The 21214-nt window shown below is 41.5% G+C and overlaps 1 protein-coding gene across 1 annotated transcript in view; it reads right to left on the bottom strand.

Annotated features, from left to right (window-relative positions):
• LOC137647282 (zonadhesin-like) overlaps positions 1–21214 on the bottom strand; it is a 106492-nt gene that overhangs the window by 63685 nt on the left and 21593 nt on the right. The window contains exon 19 of the mRNA XM_068380678.1: positions 154–248. Coding sequence (XP_068236779.1) covers positions 154–248 — 95 coding nt within the window. The remainder of the gene's footprint in view (positions 1–153; positions 249–21214) is intronic.

The raw sequence follows: 21214 nt of genomic DNA, 5'->3' as shown, positions 1-21214 counted from the left end.
TTATTTACAAGTATGCCCAGAATAGATTGTTTTTACTTTATTCTAAGTCTTGAAATATAAAACAAGCAGAATTAAAAAAAAAATCCCAGCACTTCAATATCACACCCAAACACTCTTCTGTCTTAAAACAAGAAAAATGTCTCTTGGACCTACCATAACAATCATAACAGCAATCTTTCAGCCTGGGCGATGGGCAAGCGTATGGTGGACATGGACGCTCTTTGCAAGTAACCACTCCCTCTGTACAGCTGAAAGTATGTCAAAATAATTATCGATTGCTAAACTACAATCTTAGTTGGAAAAAACAGGATACAGTACTTTTAATATAAGCCCAAGAGCTCCAACAGGGAAAAATATCCCAGTGAGGAAAGAAAATAAGTAAACCGATAGAATGGTGTACCGAAGTGTACCCTCAAGCAAGAAAACTTTTGCGGCGGTAGTTCATGTAATGAATGTAGGATAAGTTTACAATAGGCATGTTGATTTCCAAGCCCGGCGTACTTATCATTAACAATTTTATTTTACAATTTGTGAGCTTTTGCGACCATATATTGCCAGAGATGGAAATTTTGTATGATAAAATATTTTTATGCACAAAAAAAAAAAAAAAAAACTAACCTAAAAGAATTAGAAAAAAATTCTGCCAAATGAAAGTATCAATACTCCTAACAACACTTTAGGGCAACTTTGGCAAATCTTTCCAGCATTAGCAGTGAATGGCTATTCAACAAAATATGAATAATTACGGGTGATTAAACCGGAGAGCTACCACTAGCCCTCTCATTTATTACATCAGTGTTCCCCTGAAAATAATAAAAGGGAAAACTCTATTCCCCCTCTAAAAAAGCAAAAGCAATAGACTACAAAAGAAGATTACTGCATTATTCTAACCTAAAGAGGCCAATTGAACAACCAAGTCACCTCACTATTAGCTGAATTTTTTATTACGATTTTTTTCTCAAAAATACTTTGTGTAGAGGGGCACTACTAAAGGGTCTTTCAAGTCTCTCAAGCACCACTCTGCCCCTAATTATAGCCTTTCTACTTTCTCTCTGTTACCACTTCTATTTTGCTGTTCAAAATCTGTTAACTTACTTCACAATAGTTTTTCCGATTCAATCATCTGTACTGAATAGCTTCTCTTGGTGGTAGTTCGTGACCCAAATTACATACATTAGACAAACTTATACTGTATCGGGAAATTTTGACCAATTTCAGCTCAAATGAGTTGAATAGCTTTTGGATAAAAGCCTATGAGGACATATATATCCTGGAGGAAACTGAAAAACTTCGAATAGATTTACAAAATGAAATGAGTAGAAGGCTTAAGGCAGTTTTCCCGACATTACGAAAAAATATTGAGCACTATTTCACCCTCATTAGAGAAGCACAAGACAACGTACCAAATCTCTTAGAAGTAACCACAGTCCTCCCATAATAACTGAAACCAAAATAGGGCTATGTCCCTCATAATACCAAATAACCATTTCCTTAACAGCAAACAAAGCAAAAGTTAGGTAAGTTTCCCTAACAGCAAACAAAGCAAAAGACAGATAACCATTTCCTTAACCGCAAACAAAGCAAAAGACAGGTAAGTTTACCTAACAGCAGAAAAAGCAAAAGACAGATAACCATTTCCATATTATTTCTGGGTCGACCTGTGGCGCCCGGTGAAAAGAGTCCTTCTTATATATCTTTTCTGATAAAACCTTCCAATTATACCAGAGAAAGATAAAAGCATGGAATGCCGAGGTTACTACCCTCGCGCGAGCACCTTTTGGGTGTCGTGTATAAAGCAAAGGCGCGTGAAAACCACTATTCACAGGTTGTCTTCCATTTAGTTAATTCCTTCGTCAAAGGGATGGGCCGATACAAAGGTCCTAGCCAACCACCATCGCCACACCACCACGCCACGACGCGAGCGCCATCTGAACAACATCCTTCTGTAATGGTCATGACGGCTTGGAAAGGAAAGGGTGGGATCGTGTAAAATAAAGGGGAAGGGTTTCACCGGGCGCCACAGGTCTCTCCCCAGAAATAGATTTTTCCTTCGTCAAAATCCCTTTTCTGGGTTGACCTGTGGCGCCCGGTGAAAATGTACTGTACCAGAGAATGCCTTCCAAGCCCAACAATAACAACTAATTAAATGAGGGGAGAGAAACAACACCATGTAAAGAAAATCATAAATAATTAAGGTAAACAAACATGATAACAGGGAAGCCTCCGAGTATCAGAGGAAACATGCTACAAAACTGACATGGCTAAGAATATCCCAACCCTATAACAACGGTAATCAATAATAGTTACAATCATAATAACCTAATATGTAATAAACTTAGGGCTAACGAACCACCAAGGAAGCGGCGTCGTGGTGCGAGTGGCGGGTAGGAGGGAGAAGAAAAGAGATGGATGAAAGGAAGAACAAAAGATCACTGGGGAGAGATAAGGCTCCCAGCTGCACCTGTTGGGTATTCAAGAGCCTGTAAGTTCATTAGATAGTGGCGTTTGAAGACCATAGGAGATTCCCAACCCGTGAACTTAATAAGGTCATCAAAGTCCATCTTCTGGAAATAATTGATGGAGGTAGCTACGGACCAGATAGCATGAGCATGGGGAAATGATCCCGGATTGGCTTGTTAAATGAAGTATAGGATCTATTGCCTAATACCACGTATGGAAATGGTACCTCCTTGTTCTCTGATAAACAAGGGGCCAGACGATCGGGTAGCAGTCGTGGCTAAAAAGGGTCCTGAGAGTGGTGACCGGACATAGAGAAGTATCTTGGAGAAGAGGAATAACCTTCCAAGGGGACCACCTATTTTGGGGGTTAACGGCCGAATCATATTGGCGAATTGTCGAGTCCCTTTTGTCTGATTCGATGAAGAAATCGTTTTCCGGTTCAATGTTCGCGTCTCTACGAGCTGCCAACTTCCTGTAGTCTACAAAGTTAGGGTTTTGGCCATCCTTGAGTAATCTGACACAGTGAGTTTGGAATACTCGGGTCAGTTTGAGGAACGGGATCCGGATGGGACGGAGTTTCCACTCGAGGAGGAGAGGAAACCAACTGTTCTTGGGCAGTGAGGTGGTACTAAAGCCACTGCGCCCCGGAAGGAGCGCAGTCGGTGTAAAAGTTTTTAGAAGATTCACTGGGGGAGATAGGGAAATCTTCTTCTAATGGTTCCAATCCCGGGGTAATGCGTCCATGGCATAAGCCCGAGGGTCCAGGATTGGGGTCACATAACAAGGAAGTTTGTGATTGATCTGAGTTGTGAATAGATCTACCTGGATGCCTGGAACGAGCCTGAGTATCCACCGGAATGAAATTCTGACTCCAGGGGACTCGTCCTGGATAGTGAGCCCCCTCTCACATCCTGGCCTCCCGCTAGGTGAGGTGCTGACAGGAACCAGTTCTTTTCTGTTGCCCAGGCGAAGAAAGTGACCAGGATCTGAATCAGGTTGGGTGACTTGGATCCTCCCCTGTTGCCGTAGTGTACCTCGTCTGTGCTGTCTGACACTACTCTGATGTGGGTCGACCTCGGAGGAGAGTCTCTCTTCAGGGTCAAGAACACTGCCATGGCTTCGAGAACATTGATATGGGACTGTTTCATGGCGAGTGACCAAGAACCTGAAACATCTGATGTTCGGAGTAATCCCCCCCATCCACTTAGAGACACGGCTGAATGGAATGTCACTTGTGGAGGTGGGAATTGTAGAGGAACCGCTTTGAAGAGGTTCTTTGGTTCGGACCATGGGTGTAGTCTCATTTTCCAGACAGAGGGGATCCTCGAGACCTTGTCTTCTTATAGGTACTGTAGCTCTCTTTCTCCAAAATCGATTGATGTCTTGAGTTTGGCTTTTATTAGGAGATCTGTTACTGAAGTGAATTGGAAAAGGCCGAGGATACTTTCTAGGCTCTTTGGACACTTGTTTGTGCTTGAGAAAATTCTTGATCTTGGAACCTATTCCTTCTTTTGGAATCTTAAGTGTTGAATTTGTTTGTGGTGCTCTCGGTCTTCTTTTTTTTTTTTTTGTCAATCGTGGATTTATTTTGTGATGTTAGCACGATGGAACGTTCCAGGATAATTGGAATGTAAAGGATGATCAGAATTATGAAAAATCATATGCAACATACAAAACGAACTAATAGAGCGACTATGCCAGAGATTAATATCTAAATCAGGAATAAGAAATTTGATAAGACCTAGAGTTCCTGTCAAACAAAGAAACATTAGAATTAGCAGCTGAAGACCAGATAGGAGAAAAATACTCAAAACAAGGTAGAATGAAAGAATTAAAACACCTATTCAGAATAGATTGATCACCAAAAAAAACTCTCAATAAGCCAATATTTTTTTTGCAATAGAAGAAAGCAGATCTAATGTATTTCTCAAAAGTAAATTTCCAGTCTAGAATTACAACTAAACTTTTACGAGAGTCTGTATAAGAGTTAAAAGAAACATTGTCAATGCTGAGATTCGGAAGTTGAGGAGCCACTGCCCCTGACCAGGGACCTATTTACAATCATACTTTGAGTTTTGTTAGGATTCAACTTCATGCCCCATAATTCACACCACGCACTAATTTTAGCTAAATCTATAACAAGGGATTCAGCAACCCCAGATCTACATTCAAGAGATGGAATTGATGCAAAGAGAGCAGCAGCCTCTTCATATGCAACAAGCTTGTTTTCTAGGCCAAACCAAATGTCATGTGTATATAGTATGAAAAGTAATGGGCCAAGAACATTACCCTGAGGAACACCAGATATCACATTCCTATACTCTCTACAGTGCCCCTTAACAACAATTCTTTGTGATCTATTACTTAAATATTCAATAATGATGCTAAGAAACGACCTGCCAACTCCCAACTGTTTGAGTTTGAAAACAAAGGCCTCATGATTAACACGGTCAAAGCCAGTACTAAAATCAAGGCAATCATACAAACTTCCTGACCACAATCAAGGCATTTCTGGGTCGACCTGTGACGGCCGGCGAAAAAGTCCTTCTTTGTACTTTTTCTGATATAAATCTTCCAAATATACCAGAGAAAATTAAAAGCATGGAATGCAGAGGTTACAACCCTCGCGCGAGCACCTTGTTGGTGTCGTATATCTAACAAGGGCGTTTGTAAAACACTATTCACAGGCTGTCTTCCATTTAGATAATCCCTTCATCAAAGGGGGAGGGCCGTGACAGGCCCTAGAGAATACAGTTGGGTTACCCTACCGACACCTACCACTCGCGCTCACCAGGTCATCCTTCTGTTTTGGACTTGCCCGCTAAGTTGATAAGTGTTTTGCCCAGTGTTTTTCGAAGTGATTGTCGTTAATTCAACATGACTGACGTTGATACTTCACCCTTACCAATGTTAAGTACCATAGTTTGTTTTGGCAGCTTTTGACAGTACCGGGCATTTGTTCTGTTTCCAATATGGTGGTTTTTAGTTTTGGAAGCGATTGTCCTGCCGAGGTATCGGCAGCCATTTTGGGTGATGTTCGCTTCGGTAAATATTCTAGTTAATTTTGCCCATCTGGTACTCTGTCATCTAGGTTATATCACTTACGTTTTATGGCCTTTTAGTGTTATCATTAATTTTTACTATGGTATTTATTTGCTTGCAAGTCCAATTTGGACCTACGAAGAATAGCGATTTAAAGAATAGCGAATTAAAGTTTAGCGATTTAGTCTGTTAGTTTGTACTCGCCTCAGAGGCTTCGATTTAGACTATATCCTTGTTTATTTGTTACGTTGTCGTTATTCTTCGTTCTTGGTTATTACAATTACTAAGAAAAGCAATCAATTTTATTAATGTTCTTGTTTTATTGTGTGATGTTAGTTTTTTATTATGTAACCTTGAGAGCGAAAACAGAGACTGCTCGTTCCCTGTTCTATGGATATGAGTTATCCCTTCTCTCGTTTTCTTTGTTAGCTCGAGTAAGAGAGGTGAATTTCCCGTTCTCCGTTTTTATACGATCACGAGTTATTCAGGCCTCCTCTTAGTATCAGAGTTGATGATAGTACGTTTAATATTATAAACGTTTTTTATTGATGTGGTTACTGTTAATATAGCTAACACTATTAATAGGTACGTTAGTGTATGAGTCATTAATTGGGGTCGTTTTATACCGACACCCTTAGCTCCGCCTTGAGTTATGCTTAGCTCCGCCTTGAGTTATGCTCCGCTATATGGATACTCATTGGGTGAGAACTAGTTAACGTTCAGGAGCAGATTTTTGGAGTGCAACGGTGAAATCCGGCACTCGGACTCCGGCTGAAGCCTTTTACACACGAACCTTTGTCATGTTTGATCATAATTACACCGTTACGGCCGGCTTCACGGGAGATAACACAATCATTTATTGAGGTTAATGTTATCGTACCGGGAACGGTCACGATATCACGGTGACGGGCCTTTGCTACCGGATCTCCGGTACAAACAGAGATCAAGCAGACGGCCAGAACCGGAGTTAACAATGTGATACCGATGAAGACTTCACAGTTTCATTATTACGGTCCCTTTTTCATCGAATCTCCGGCTTCACTGGAGATAACACAAACATTCAGTATTAGAGAATGTTATCGTACCGCTGAGGATCACGTTTTCACGATGACGGACCTTTGCCACTAGTTCTCCGTTACAAACAGAGATCAATCAGACGATCAGAATCAGGGTATGAACCCCTTTTTCATAAATAATCACAATATCGTTATTACGATCCTTTTCATTGAATCTCCGGCTTAACCGGATATCGTACAGGCGATCAGCATTGAGGTTAATATTAGTTTTCCTCTGGTGTTCACGTTGTCACTATGACGGACCTTTGTACCGGGGATTGTTACCGGAGCTCCGGTACAGACAGAGATCACTCAGACCACGGGTGGCCAATCTCTTGTTTTTGCTGTAAAGGAAAGGATTTAACATGAATACAAAGTAAACTGTACTTACTTTAATGACACTTTGAATTTGCGTTGGTAATATTCATTAGTTATTCTTGAAAGTCCAAATAAAAATATATGAACATAACTATGCCTATATTTATGCATATATTTAATTCTAACTATGTATAAATATGGATAAATATCCATACAACATCGTGTTCAAATAGAAATAAATTGATTATGCCTATATTTATGCATTTTCAATTCTAACTATGCCTAAATATGAATAAATATCCATACAACATAGTGTTCAAATAGAAATAAATTGATTGTGCCTATATTTGTGCATATTCAATTCTAACTATGCCTAAATATGAATAAATATCCATACAACATAGTGTTCAAATAGAAATAAATTGATTGTGCCTATATTTGTGCATATTCAATTCTAACTATACCTAAATATGAATAAATATCCATACAACATAGTGTTCAAATAGAAATAAATTGATTATGCCTATATTTATGCATATTCAATTCTAACTATGCCTAAATATGAATAAATATCCATACAACATAGTGTTCAAATAGAAATAAGTTTCCACTCAGTACTGGGAACCAAACGTTGGCCCCTTCTAATGAAGGGCCGGGTCGAGACTAACCATGCCATGAGAGGCTATCTACTGTTCCTTGAAACTCTGGTCAGTGAACAGATGAATCAATAGAATACTAATAGCCAGTAAATAATGTTAGACCCGGTTCTGAACGTCTGAGTCAGGGGTGGCCAACCTGTGGCGGATGCGCCAACAGTGTCACATTTCATGAATACAAGTGTCGAACTATACCCCAAAAGATAGTACATTAAATGATTTTTCTTTAAAATTGATTTTTATGAGTTATACAGCTGATCCCAGCCTGTGAATAGGATCACTAACCAAAGTTCAAGGAACATCCAGACTTATGTCCCCTTTCTTTTACAGAAGGTTCGCCTACATGGTTCCCGTCAGGATGATGATGAATCTCTCTGGCCTGCAAGAGAGGCTCTCCGCCCTTGGTTATCAAGGTTGGGAAGAAATGCTCCATCTAGAGGTCCCTATCTCCTCAGAGTGTCCTCTCTAAGGTTGGACGACGACCCCATGGACGGGCAGGTAGGTGGGGATGAATTTTGAGCCTTCAGCTTTGCAATTACCTACATCACCGACCTAGGACCCTTAATGGATCCTGATGTTCATGTTACCCTGCATAAACCGTGACTGCTAAAAGCAACACATTCTAGGGAAAACCAAGGGGCTATGACGGAGCTCAAAAGTATGGTAGTGAGTCGGATCCGTTCAGGAACTCAGAAGTTTCCCCCTACAGCCCCAGGCATATCGAAGTAACCTCCTTCGATAAAAACAACGCATAGAGATTTGCCTTACATGTTCCATATATAGATGGTACCATAAATCTGGATGGCATAGACGTCCTCCCTCTGGGGGACCTAGAATTTACTCCCAGGTACTAGAATTCCCGTTCAACGGATTCGTTCGATTGAAAGAGATTGCCTTGGTTAGGTTAAACAAGGTACCGAAGGTAACAGTATTATTTCCTAAAGGGCAGGCCCGATCTGTCTGGACCAGGATGTTGTCAGTCTGGGGGGTACGATAATTCCAAGATCTGCCCTTCCAATTCGACCTACACGTTTGATGGTCTGATCGGGTTAGTTGTGGGAAATACGTTCTGTCTGAGGCCTCTATCAGACAGGAATCGATAGTCGGTTACCCACTCGTCATCACAGCCTCCCTCTGATTCGACGTCTATGCATCCAAATCCCCCTCATCAGGTGGTCTACCTCACTGATTCACCAGGTACACAGCCCAACCCCGTTGGGATGTTTTACCTGCATACAGCCCTAGATCCGAACCCTCAGGCTCCTCTCGTGGACACCAGAGAGGAAGCTACAGGAGTAGAAGACAGTCTCGCCATCGAGACGGACCTAGAAAAAAGGGGGCTCGGAGAAGGAAAGTACCTAGATTCACCCCCTCACAACGCGGTGGTCCCGGTAGGGGGTAGACTTTACCACTTTTGAGACCATTGGACCTTCGGTCTGTGGGCTCATAGCATAATCTCTAAAGGTTTGAGGTGAAAATGGCCACAAGGTCCTCCTCCTCCACCAGTGACCTTCTCCCAGAAATCCACTCCCATCCTGGAAGAGTACACCACAGGGTTACTCAAGAAGAAGCAATCAAACGGGATCGATCACTGAAGTTCCAAAGCCACCTGTTCACAATTCCGAAGAAAGGCTTGGCGGCATTGAGAGTGGACCTGGACTTGTCAAGCTAAACTCTTACATTCTCTGCGACAAGTTCCGGATGTTGACTATCTCTCAGGTACGGACCTTACTTCCCCGTAGGACCGTCACCACCTCTGTCGATCTTACCGACGACTATTATCTTGCGCCTTTAGCTCGAAACTTCTCTTCTTATCTGGGTTTCCGCCTAAGCAGGAAAGCCTTTGTGTTCAAGACATGCCCTTTGGCCTCAACATTGATCCCAGGATATTCACGAAACTGGGAGAGAGAGTGTTAGAACAACTCAGGAACCAAGAGATACAGATCATTGCTTATCTGGCCGGTTGGCTCATTTGGGCCCGGCCGGTCATAGAAGGCAACAGAGCTAAGAAGGAATTATTTCAATTTCTCGACAACCTGTGATTTCGGGTCAATCTCCAAAAAATCTCGCCTGCAACCATCAGTCCGCTTAGAATGGTTAGCCATTCAGTGGGACCTTTCGAAGCACACGTTGTCTCTCCCTTCCAAAAGGTAAGAGGAATAGTTTCCAAGATCAAAAAAAATTTTCTCAAACACAAACAGGTGTCCGAAGAGCCTTAGAAAGTATCCTCGGACTTTTCCAATTCACTTCAGTAACAGATCTAATAAAAGCCAAACTCAAAGACATCAATCGAGTTTGGAGAAAGAGAGCTACAGTACCTATAAGAGACATGGTCTCGAAGATCCCCTCTGTCTTGAAAATGAGACTACGCCCATGGTCCGAACCGAAGGACCTCTCCAAATCGGTTCCTCTACAATTCCCACCTCCACAAGTGACATTCCATACAGCCGCATCTCTAAGTGGATGGGGGGGATTACTCCGAACATCAGATGTTTCAGGTTCTTGGTCACTCTCCATGAAACAGTCCCATATCATTGTACTCAAAGCCATGGCAGTGTTCTTGACCCTGAAGAGAGACTCTCCTCCGAGGTCGACCCACATCAGAGTAGTGTCAGACAGCACAGACGCAGTACACTACGTCAACAGGGGAGGATCCAAGTCACCCAACCTGAATCAGATCCTGGTCACTATCTTCGCCTGGGCAACAGAAGAGAACTGGTTCCTGTCAGCACCTCACCTAGCGGGAGGCCAGAATGTGAGAGCGGACTCACTATCCAGGACGGATCCACTGGAGTCAGAATGGTCTCTTAGACATAATTTCATTCCGGTGGATACTCAGGCTCGTTCCAGGCCTCCAGGTAGATCTATTCGCAACTCAGATGAATCACTAACTTCCTTGTTATGTGACCCCAACCCTGGACCCTCGGGCTTATGCCATGGACGCATTACCCCGGGATTGGAACCATTAGAAGAAGATTTCCCTATCTCCCCCAGGGAATCTTCTAAAAACTTTTACACAAACTACGCTCCTTCCGGGGCGCAGTGGCTTTAGTACCACCTCACTGGCCAAGAACAGTTGGTTTCCTCTCCTCCTCGAGTTGAAACTCAGTCCCATCCGGATCCCGTTCCTCAAACTGACCCGAGTATCCAAACTCACTGTGTCAGATTACTCAAGGATAGCCAAAACTCTTAACTTTGTGGACTACAGGAAGTTGGCAGCTCGTAGAGATGCGAACATTGAACCGGAAACGATCTCTTCATCGAATGGGACAAAAAAGGGACTCGACAATTCGCCAATATGATTCGGCCGTTAACAACTAGTAGGTCCCCTAAGAGTGCAGACCATACTCGTATGTCCCCGCATTTAGCCATCTCTTTCTTGAGGTTCCTATTTGACAAAGGCCTAACAGTTAGCACTTTAACCACCATCAAGTCAGCTTTGAAGAAGATCTACCTTGTTGGGTTCAACATTAACCTAGCTGATTCCTATTTCTCATCAACCCCAAAAACATGTGCTAGGCTTCGACCTTCGGTTCGGCCACAAAAGGACTCTTGGTCTCTGAACGGTGTTCTCAAACTTGCGATGGACACGGACAATGAATCCTGCTCTTATATCACTCTTCTTAGGAAGACTTTATTTCTAACGGCTATGGCCTCAGGTGATGGAACATCAGAACTAGCAGCTCTCACGAAACCCGGAAAACATAGATTTCCTCCCTTCAGCCGAAGTACTCCTTTTCCAGACAAAGCTTCCCTAGCTAAAAAATGAGGATCCGCAAATAGGTGCTCCTCTCGGAAGATTATTCTTCATCCCCAGGATTTTTCTCAGTGTACAGTCACACTCAAGCCCCTTTTTAGCTAGAACTGCCACCCGCTCGTCTGGCCCCTTGGTTATCAGGGAACAAGGAGGTACTATTTCCATTCACGGTATCAGGCAACAAATCCTCTACTTCATTAAACATACTAATCCGGAATCATTTCCCCAGGCTCATGATATACGGACAGTAGATGCCTCCAACAATGACTTCCAGAACAGGGACTTCGATGATTTTAAAAAATATACGGGTTGGAAATCCCCTATGGTTGTCAAACGCCAATATCTAAAGATCTTACAGGCCCTTAAATACCCGACGATGGCAGAGGGGAGCCTTATCTCTCCCCATTAATCTCCTCTTCTTCCTTTCTTCCATCTCTTCTCTTCTCCCTCCTACCCACCACTCACACCACGTCGCCGCTCTCCTTGGTAGTTCGTTAGCCCTATGATATTTGCCATGTTTAATTCCTATGGTTTAACTGTTATTGTAGTTACCGTTCCTTTAATGTTTAGATATACTTAGACATGTAAGGTTTGATGCCTTTTGCGATTCGACACTCAGTTGGTTCCTTGTCGTCATTATTATTTAACCTTACGTTCCCTATGTCATTTGGCTGGTTGGTAATTGGACGATTACTTTATTATATCATAGTATTGTCGTACATGGTGATTGTATTCTCCTCATTATGTTATTAATTTATTGGGCTTGGAAGGCATTCTCTGGTACTTTTTCGCCGGCTGTCACAGGTCGACCCAGAAAAGGGATTTTGCCGAAGGAAAAATCTATTTCTGGGGAGAGACCTGTGACGCCCGGCGAAACCCTTCCCGATTATTTTTGTACGGACCCACCCTTTTCCTTGCCAAGCCATATGTTCTTGCAGAAGGATGACCTGGTGAGCGCGAGTGGTAGGTGTCGGTAGGGTAACCCAACTGTATTCTCTAGGGCCTGTCACGGCCCTCCCCCTTTGATGAAGGGATTATCTAAATGGAAGACAGCCAGTGAATAGTGTTTTACAAACGCCCTTGTTAGGTATACGACACCAACAAGGTGCTCGCGCGAGGGTTGTAACCTCTGCATTCCATGCTTTTAATTTTCTCTGGTATATTTGGAAGATTTATATCAGAAAAAGTACAAAGAAGGACTTTTTCGCCGGGCGTCACAGGTCTCTCCCCAGAAATAGATTTTTCCTTCGTCAAAATCCCTTTTCTGTACAGCATTGGGGATTGTAAGAAGGGCATCACATGCTCCAAGGCCTTTACGAAAACCAAATTGCAAACTAGGGAACAGATGATTACCTCCAGCAAACCTATTTAGACTTTTGGCCAACAGGCATTCAAAAACTTTAGATAATATGGGAGTTATGGAATTGGGCTGTAATCAGTTGGACTAGAGCTACCACAAACACATTCACATAGTGTAGTAACATTACCAATTCTCCAACAAGTGCTAAAAGCTCCTCTTTTTGCTAATCTGAGCAAAATAACATTACTCTGGAGCTAGGAAATCTGCTGTTTTTATAAAAAAACAAAGGAAAATGCCATTACACTCTTCACCTCCATAAGCATCAAGGTCCATCAAGAGCTTTAATTTCAAAAGATTGAAAAGCTAAACTAGCTAGCCTCAGGAAAACAGAAATGAGGAAGATCAAGTTTCTTATACTCTGCTTACTGTCAAACACATAAGCAAACCCATCAGCCAAAAGGGTTGCCTTTTCCTGTGGACAGTGAGTAACAAAGGCATCTTTGAGTTATCAGCCAAACTGGTTGTCTTTTTCCTATGAACAGTGAATAATAAAGCCATCTTTAAATTAAGAAGGAACAGTTGCATCTACACCAAAGAGTGCAGATTTAAAGGTAGCCAACCACTTATGTTCCTGGGTTGTAGCAGAAAGGGTTTCTTTTATGGTTACATATTATTCCTTTTCAGTTGAAGCATAAACTCTACGAGTAAAAGCTCTAAGCCGAGTATCGTTATTCTAAGTCAAATCTGATCTGTTATCCTTCCAATGATAGGCCTCCTGCTTCTCCAAATAAGTACATCTACAATCATCATGGAACCATGGTTTGACTTTCATTCAGTACCTAAGCAAATGAGAAGGGATACACCTGTCAATTACGTTGACTAGATTCTCATTAAAAGGGACAACAGGATAAACATTACAATACAATTGTGACAAATTCAAGCACAAAAGATAACTCAAAATCATATTCCAGGCTGCTTGATATTTCATATAAATTTTACATGAGTACACTATGATAAATCAGGGTCAGGCTGCTCAGTCTTCAGTATTAATGAAATCAAGGTATGATCAGATGTCACAACTGGAGAACCAACCTTACCCTTACTTGTTAAAACGCCAGGGGAGTCTGTGTATAGGAGATCCAAGCAGTCATCAGACCCGGGAGTAGTTCAGCAGGAGGAATAGAATTTAACAACTCTCTATGGTAACCATTGAAATCATCAACAAAGAGAAAAAGAGGCCTTTCTATCATCATCTTGTATCTTATTCATAATGGTAAAAAGGCAATCTAAGATAGAATCATCCATGTCTGGATTCCGGGAGATCGAACACAATTAGAAGTTGTTATGCCTGCCACAAATTTTTATTACTTGAATCTCATGACATTCACATTCATAGCAGGACTTATGAGAAATAGTTTACTTGGTCCTTATATACACCGCCATTCCCCCGGCCCTAGGAATGGCATCCCGTTTAAAAATTACTGATTCTTAAAACCACTTAAAAGGAGCTCAGGTGAGCATCTCATATTAGAAATCAAAGTTTCTGAGCACAAAAGAATATCATACTGTCTGGACGCAAGCGTAAGGTCTTGAATATTTGCATGAAGACCAGGAATATTGCATGCTATACTGTATAGAAGACAACATTGACAAAATCTAGGACGTACTGGTCCCGAATTTTGATCAATGTCTCTAGACAGCATAAGAATTAATGGTAATAAAAAGATACATCATACTTAAAAACTAAATTAACAAAAGCATGTACAAAAATATAAATAAAGCAATTGATCAAACCCATACACTATAGAAAAAAAAGTTGGAAAAACTGGTTAACGTGGAGGAGCCAATACGCCATGCAAGTATAAATAACCTCCAGGAAACAATGTAAAAGACATAACCATTTCCCTAACAGTAAACAAAGCAACTATTTCCCTAACAGCACACACAGCAAAAGACAGAACCATTTCCCTAACAGCAAACAAAGCAAAAGACAGATAACCATTTCCCTAACAGCAAACAAAGCAAACGACAGATAACCATTTCCCTAACAGCAAACAAAGCAAAAGAACAGATAACCATTTCACTAACAGCACACAAAGTCAAAGACAGACAACCATTCCTCTCACAATGAATAAAGTAAAAGACATCTAACTATCTCCATAACAGTAAACAAAGTAAAACACAAGAGGACGATTTACCCCCAATAATATCAAGAGTAAGACTAACAACTAAGCAACAATTTCCCTGACAGTAAAGAAAGAGGACTTTTCCCCCATCATAACAAAAGTAAAGGACTGAGGACTATTGACCTGACAATAGCAAATAACAATACATAGATATATTTCCATTACAGTAAATAAGAGGAAAAAATACTAAGGACTAATTCCTCAATAAACACAAAAGAACTATACAGAAGAGTATTTCCCCAACAGTAAAGAAAGTAGGAGATTGAGGAACATTACACTTATAATGATAAATAATAATACATAGAAATACTACAATCTATTTTAGTAATTTGTATTTTTCCTATGCGAATAAAAAACCCTCATCATTTATATGGTACAGTATACTCTATTGCTACGACCAAAACTTTAGAAGTTCTGTGGGTCTGGCAACATGGTATGATTACCTCCATTCCCAATTTGTAAGCACATCTGAGCCTGCAGTTCAGTCACCACTTTAGTCTTAGTTAAGAATGGCATGGTGAATGATATGTGAAACATAAATAAATGACTCGGGTTTGTATAGCTAGAAAAAATACAAATTGCTTAAAAAAGAGTTTTCTCCTAGCAAAACCAGTACAGACCCTTGTAATTTATGTGGAAGTCTTCCTATAGGTGGTAATAAATCTCTTGGTGACAATGTTAGGGCATCTGTCTCACCCTTGACCCAAAAAGAAAATATCAACTACTATGACTAGTTTGGATGAGAGGCAAGATCATTATGTCAGCCTCAATGATTTGAGGTAAGTGGAAGAGACTCAACTCGATAAGTTTGGGTTTTTGTAAAAGTAACTTTTATCATTATAAATATAACATATATATGTCAGAGTGGTTTCTTACCTACATAAGTGGTCATCAGCATAGATACTCCCAAGGAAGGGAGGATTCAAAGAGAGAAAGGCACCATTCATTCTAGTCTCGTACCACAAATATGCTGAAAATTATGATGACATGATATACCACTATGTCATGAGCTTCGGTAGGGACCATAGTAGACACTTCTCCCAAAGATTTGTTTGCTCTCATAGTTGTCTCTCGTAACCAAAAAAAAAATGGTGTTCTTGATTACTCCCTTCTTGTTTTGACCTGTACTTACGAACAAGTTATAGATGTGAGGACAAAAAGGTGTAGTCTTTTTAAGATACAAGCAGAGAGCCTTTAAAAGACAAATTAACAAACTGTCTGGATCATCAGTTACCTCCCTGATTCCTAAAGTCATAAAGGAGTCAAAATAGTTATCATTAATTGATAGATTTTGTGTCTGGCTTTGAATTCTGGGACAAATTAAAAATACTGTATAGATATTTCCACACCCTGGAATGTGATACTAAATGAGAGACCATGTAACTTGCTCACTCTCTTTAATGATGCTAGAGCTAATAGGAACACTTTTCTATGTCAGCTCTCTGCCTGTTGCTTTGCGGAGTGGTTTGTAAGGTGCTAACTTTAGGGACCTTAGAACCTTTAACACACTCCTGAAGAGGGGTTAGAGTTCCTGAGGTGGTAAGACTGTTTGAAGCTTCTTATCAAAGCCAAGAGTTCCCACAAGGAGATGTCAAGTCCCTAAAGTCTGAAGTCCTGGCTCAAGGCTGAGTGATAGCCTTTTACCACTGTGAATGAGAGAAGTTTTTCCTTCTGCAGAAAAACTAAAGTCCACAATCAGTGGTAAAGTGGCCTACGAACAAACCACAGAAAAGTCACTGCTTTGCCTGACAGACTGGCAGACCTCTACGGAGGACTTCCGAAGGTATCCTGAAAGTTGCTCCACAGTTGGTCTTGAAGAACCTTTCTTTTGAAGATGGTGCTCGGTAACTCCCAGTTGTGAAAACAGGCATTGAGCCGTTTCATGAAACTTTTTAATGTAAAGTTGACGTAGAAGATTTGACCAATTTAAAAGTTCTCTTGGAACTTTTATGAGAAGATCTAGAAGGTCCAGGTACGAATCCACCTGTGGCCACCTCGGTGTGACTAGCTTTAATCTTAGGTTTTCCGACATCCTCAATTTATTCTGAACCTGATGAATTAGGCAGTATAGGGGAAAGGCATCGATGTCCTTCCTATCCTAGCTGTGTTGGAAAAAAAATCTTCCATAACTGCTACTGGATCCAAAGCCTGCAAACAATACATTGGTACAACAATTTGTTGTTTAGTTGGATGGCAAACATGTCTATGATTAAGGAACCCCACAAGTCAGGAGAGACTTTGCAACTAGACAATTTAAAGACCAGTTTGAACAATTTATCACCCCTGGTCAGCTCATATTGTCTGCCATTACATTCTTTTTTCCCAGGGAGGAAGTGGGTTGAGAGATGAATGGCATTCACTCGTGCCCAGTGTTGCATCCCTACTGCCAACTGGCATAGGTGGTGGGAAACCAAGCTACCCTACTAGTTGACCCAAGTCACTTCAATTGTGCTGTCGCTCATCAACACTACTGAGTGACCTTTGATAAGACAGTAAAAGTGGAGTAATGCTAGGTATGCTACCTTTAGTTCCAGGTACAGCAGTTTATGTGGAATGACTTGTCCTCCTTTGACCATATTTCAGAGACCTGTTCCTTACTTAAATGGGCTCCTCATCCTTGGTGAGAAGCATCTAAAAAAAAATAGGATGTCTGGAGTTAGAACCTGTAATGTCATCTGGCTAACAGGCTCTCCTCCTTTAACCACCACGAGAGACTTGTTTTTACAACTTTGAGTGATTTTCAAGAGAGCTGATGGAGAATCTGATGTCTGCAACCATTGGGTCTTTAGTGCCTACTGTACCAAGTGAAGATGTATCCTCTATAAGGGTACCAGTTTCTCTAGGTAGGCGAGGTGACCGAGTAGCCTTGACCAGAGATAGACAATTTTTTCTTAAGAAAAGGTGTTGCAATCTGTCTCAATCCATGGAGTCTGTCTATAGATGGAAATACTCTGGCTTGGATCGAGTCTATGGCCATGGCCATGCCCAAGTACAGTTGACGACATGGAAGGTCGAGAGTCTCTACTTCTCGTAATTTAGCTGGATTCCAAAATCATGGCAAAATTCGAGAAGCTCTCTGTGGCAGATAAGCAGAGATCTTGACTCTGCCAGTAGAAAACAGTCATTTAGGTATTGCAGGAGCCTTATTCCCATGACATGTCCCCAACGAGAAGACTAGAGTAAATAGAAGAGTGAATATACCTGTGGGGCTGTTGACAGGCCAAAGCACAATACTTGAACTGACAAGTTTTTTCTCAGAAAATAAAATGCAGGCACTTCCTTGGTCTTGGATGGACTAGGATCTGAAAGTACAAGTCTTGAAGGTCTATGGTCAGTAGGAAGAAGTTCTTTTTGATGGCCTGTATTACTGTGCTGGGGGTTTCCATCTTGGTGTACAAAGTGGTTAAAAAGCAGGAAAGGTCTATGACAAGCCTCCAGTCAATTTCTTCACTAGGAATAGGTTGCCAATGTAATCTGGAGACCTACCCAAGAATTCCCTATTGGGTCCTTCCCCACCATCTGTAATACCTCCTTCTCTAAAAGGAGATCTTTATGAGACCTTATCAAATATGATGATAGGGTCATTGGAGCACGAGTTAGTGGAGGGCAACAGCTCATGAACGGGATGCGATACACTGAGCAAAGAACTTCTACAAAACAGCGATCTGCCTTGAAGGACTGTCACCTTGTCCAGCAGCTTCCCCCTACAGTTGGTAAATTTGGAAATCTACCATTCCTAACAGGGGGGGCCTGGTGTCCTTGATTCATATGGCAGGAAAGATGGCCTCCTTGGCAAAGGAATTAGAATGGTCTTTTATACTGCTGGATATTGTCGGATTCTGGTAGCAGACAATGTTTAGGAGCTTTTTTTTTTTTTTTTCCAAGAGGGTTGGCCTTTGCATTTTCTAAGAGGGAGCCAAGAATCTACATGCTGCAGCTCTTCCCAGGAGCTACGTCTGGCTAGCCTTTCACATTTCTCCACTGCTGCTGCTATTTCTGCTGGGAAAAAAAAAATTGACTCTGTGATATTAGAGTTCCTCAGATTTAAGAAATTCCTACAAATCGTATCAAATGCCTGGCAATCTTTGCTATTACTGTGTCTCTCCTGTTTAATACACAATTGCCCCAGATAAAAACCATTTGGTGGAGTACAAACTCCAATGCTTTTGCCCCTGAGTGGATGAGGTCTTCATATTGCTTCCTTGTTTTGGAAATTATTAGAATTTCTGATACTGCAAAGTAGGTAACTGCTGCTGACCAATGGTCCAGCCAGGGAGCAAGCCTTAAAAGCAGACATAGCTGCTGCCTCCATATTTTGCAGCTTTGGGGCAGAAGAAAAAGAAGGTGCATTAAATTCCCATTAGAATTGGCTGGTTTCAAGTTTGGAATGTCCGGGTAAATCAGAAGGGGACTAAGGTGTGTCCATGTAGAACTTTCTTCGTTGAGATAAGGCAGGAAGTAGTAATCTCAATGATTGACTAGATATGAGTGTGTTCTCCACACCAGAAATCAGTTTGTTAATAAGGTTCATGGTGTCCTTAGCCTGACTCAAAAGAGGGACATCAAATATGTGGCAAGTATTTTTGAGATTCTGGAAAGAATCCATCAATTGTGCATTGCCTTCCCATTACTTGGGCATGAGGTGGTTCACCTAAGTCCATCAATCCAATGAATAAGGCTCATTAACTTAAGTGAGATGCCTAGCCCTGCTTCCGACAACAGTACCACTAAGGGAACGACACCAGATGATTCTGCTGTTGCCTCAGCCCTTTGTTCTGGGGAGTACTCAATGATATTGTCCGATTCGGGGATCTTACTCTACTGTAGATCTCGGCCCTAATGGTCCTGTTATCGGAAATCTTTATGGTTTTTAACCCTCTTCTGGGTATCCTTCCTCTCTTACCTTGCTCCTAGTATACTGTACTATATGTACTGTATAGGAGCTAAGGGGGTTTAACCCTCTTCTGGCTATCCTTCCTCTCTTACCTTGCTCCTAGTATAATATATGTACTGTATAGAAGCTAAGGGGGAAGAATGACTGTAAAATTGTGTGATCATAATAAGATTGAGATGAGAGAGAAGGTTTTGTTTCTCTCTGAAACAAAATACTGTACTGTAGTGATAATCTCCATCCGTCAGGCTTATCCTACCAAGACTGTCCTCTGTAAGCAGAATATCTGGGGAAGAATCTGTCCTCTGGCTCTTGAGCGATGGTAACTCTCGATAGACAAAAAGGGGATTAACACTGGAAATGGCAGATACAGTTCTGAAGCACTTTTTTTTTCATGCCGATTCAGCAGTTTCACCTGTAGACCTGAAACATTTCTATTTCAGGATTTGACCTACAGTATACTCAGATTTATTATTTTTGTCTCTAGATGTATCTATCTATTCTAGACTATGGCTAGTTTGTTTCATATATGCCTGAGCACGTTGTTGATAGTCATAAAATGGTGGAACCATATTTTGTGTGCGGGCATGTTCAGCTGATATGCTAACAGAGGGATGAGAGCTTCTCGCAGTGTTCAAACGGTGCTCACAACCCTGATTGCAAGTTTCTATTTCGAGCCATAGTTAGTAGGCCTTTTTTTGTACCTGTTTTGGGAAAAGAACACAAGGGTTGCTCGTGCATCTGCAGACGCAGGGAAAGATTCACATGCGCACTGGGTTTATAGGACCAAGTTTGTTCTTTATATGATGATCTCAAAAAGAAAAACTTTTTCATTCTATGAGAAGATGAGACTGTGCTTCCTCTTGAGGAATCCAGAAGCACCGATACTGTTCAAAACAAAAGATTAGTTGCTTCCTTTCCAGGAGAAAACTTACCTTAAGGGCATTCAGGTGTTACTTGGAGGCCTGACTCACTATGGGATCTCACCGGTGAATAGTATAACTCTTCCAGTCATAGGAGTTGGAGATACACGATGCCCATTTGCTCAATGGTGCAAAGACTGTCAGCATGCGTTTAGGGGACAGATGGTCTAACTTAATTGGAGAAACCTCCTGAACTATGGAGGAGAAATCTCCTTGCTCTCCTATATATGAAATAAATAATTGTCCCCCCGAGCCCAACACACTGATTGGTGGGGACGGGGACCGGTTGGGGTTCACAAAATCTTGTGATATTATTGGTTCCAGCAAAGAATCCTGTTCTAGCCAATTCAGTGCTGAAGCAAAAGGATTGTAATCAATATGCATATTCTCTGCCTCATTAAGCACATTCAGAGATAACACATCTACAAACTCCTGTTTGAACATACGGGCGCCATCCTTTGTTACTGGAGCCTCCGGGAACTCTGATAACAAAGGATTGAACAGGGAAGATTCAGTACTCGGAAGAGAAGGGTTATGCTTCTTGCCCTCTTTAGAGGAAGAAGCAGAAGGGGAAGGATCCCTTTTAGCCTTCTCATGACTACTATCATATTTCTCCCATCGGGAAG

Source organism: Palaemon carinicauda, chromosome 9, assembly GCF_036898095.1.
Source record: "Palaemon carinicauda isolate YSFRI2023 chromosome 9, ASM3689809v2, whole genome shotgun sequence".
Lineage (NCBI taxonomy): Eukaryota > Metazoa > Arthropoda > Malacostraca > Decapoda > Palaemonidae > Palaemon > Palaemon carinicauda.
This window is presented reverse-complemented; position numbering and strand designations above follow the sequence as displayed.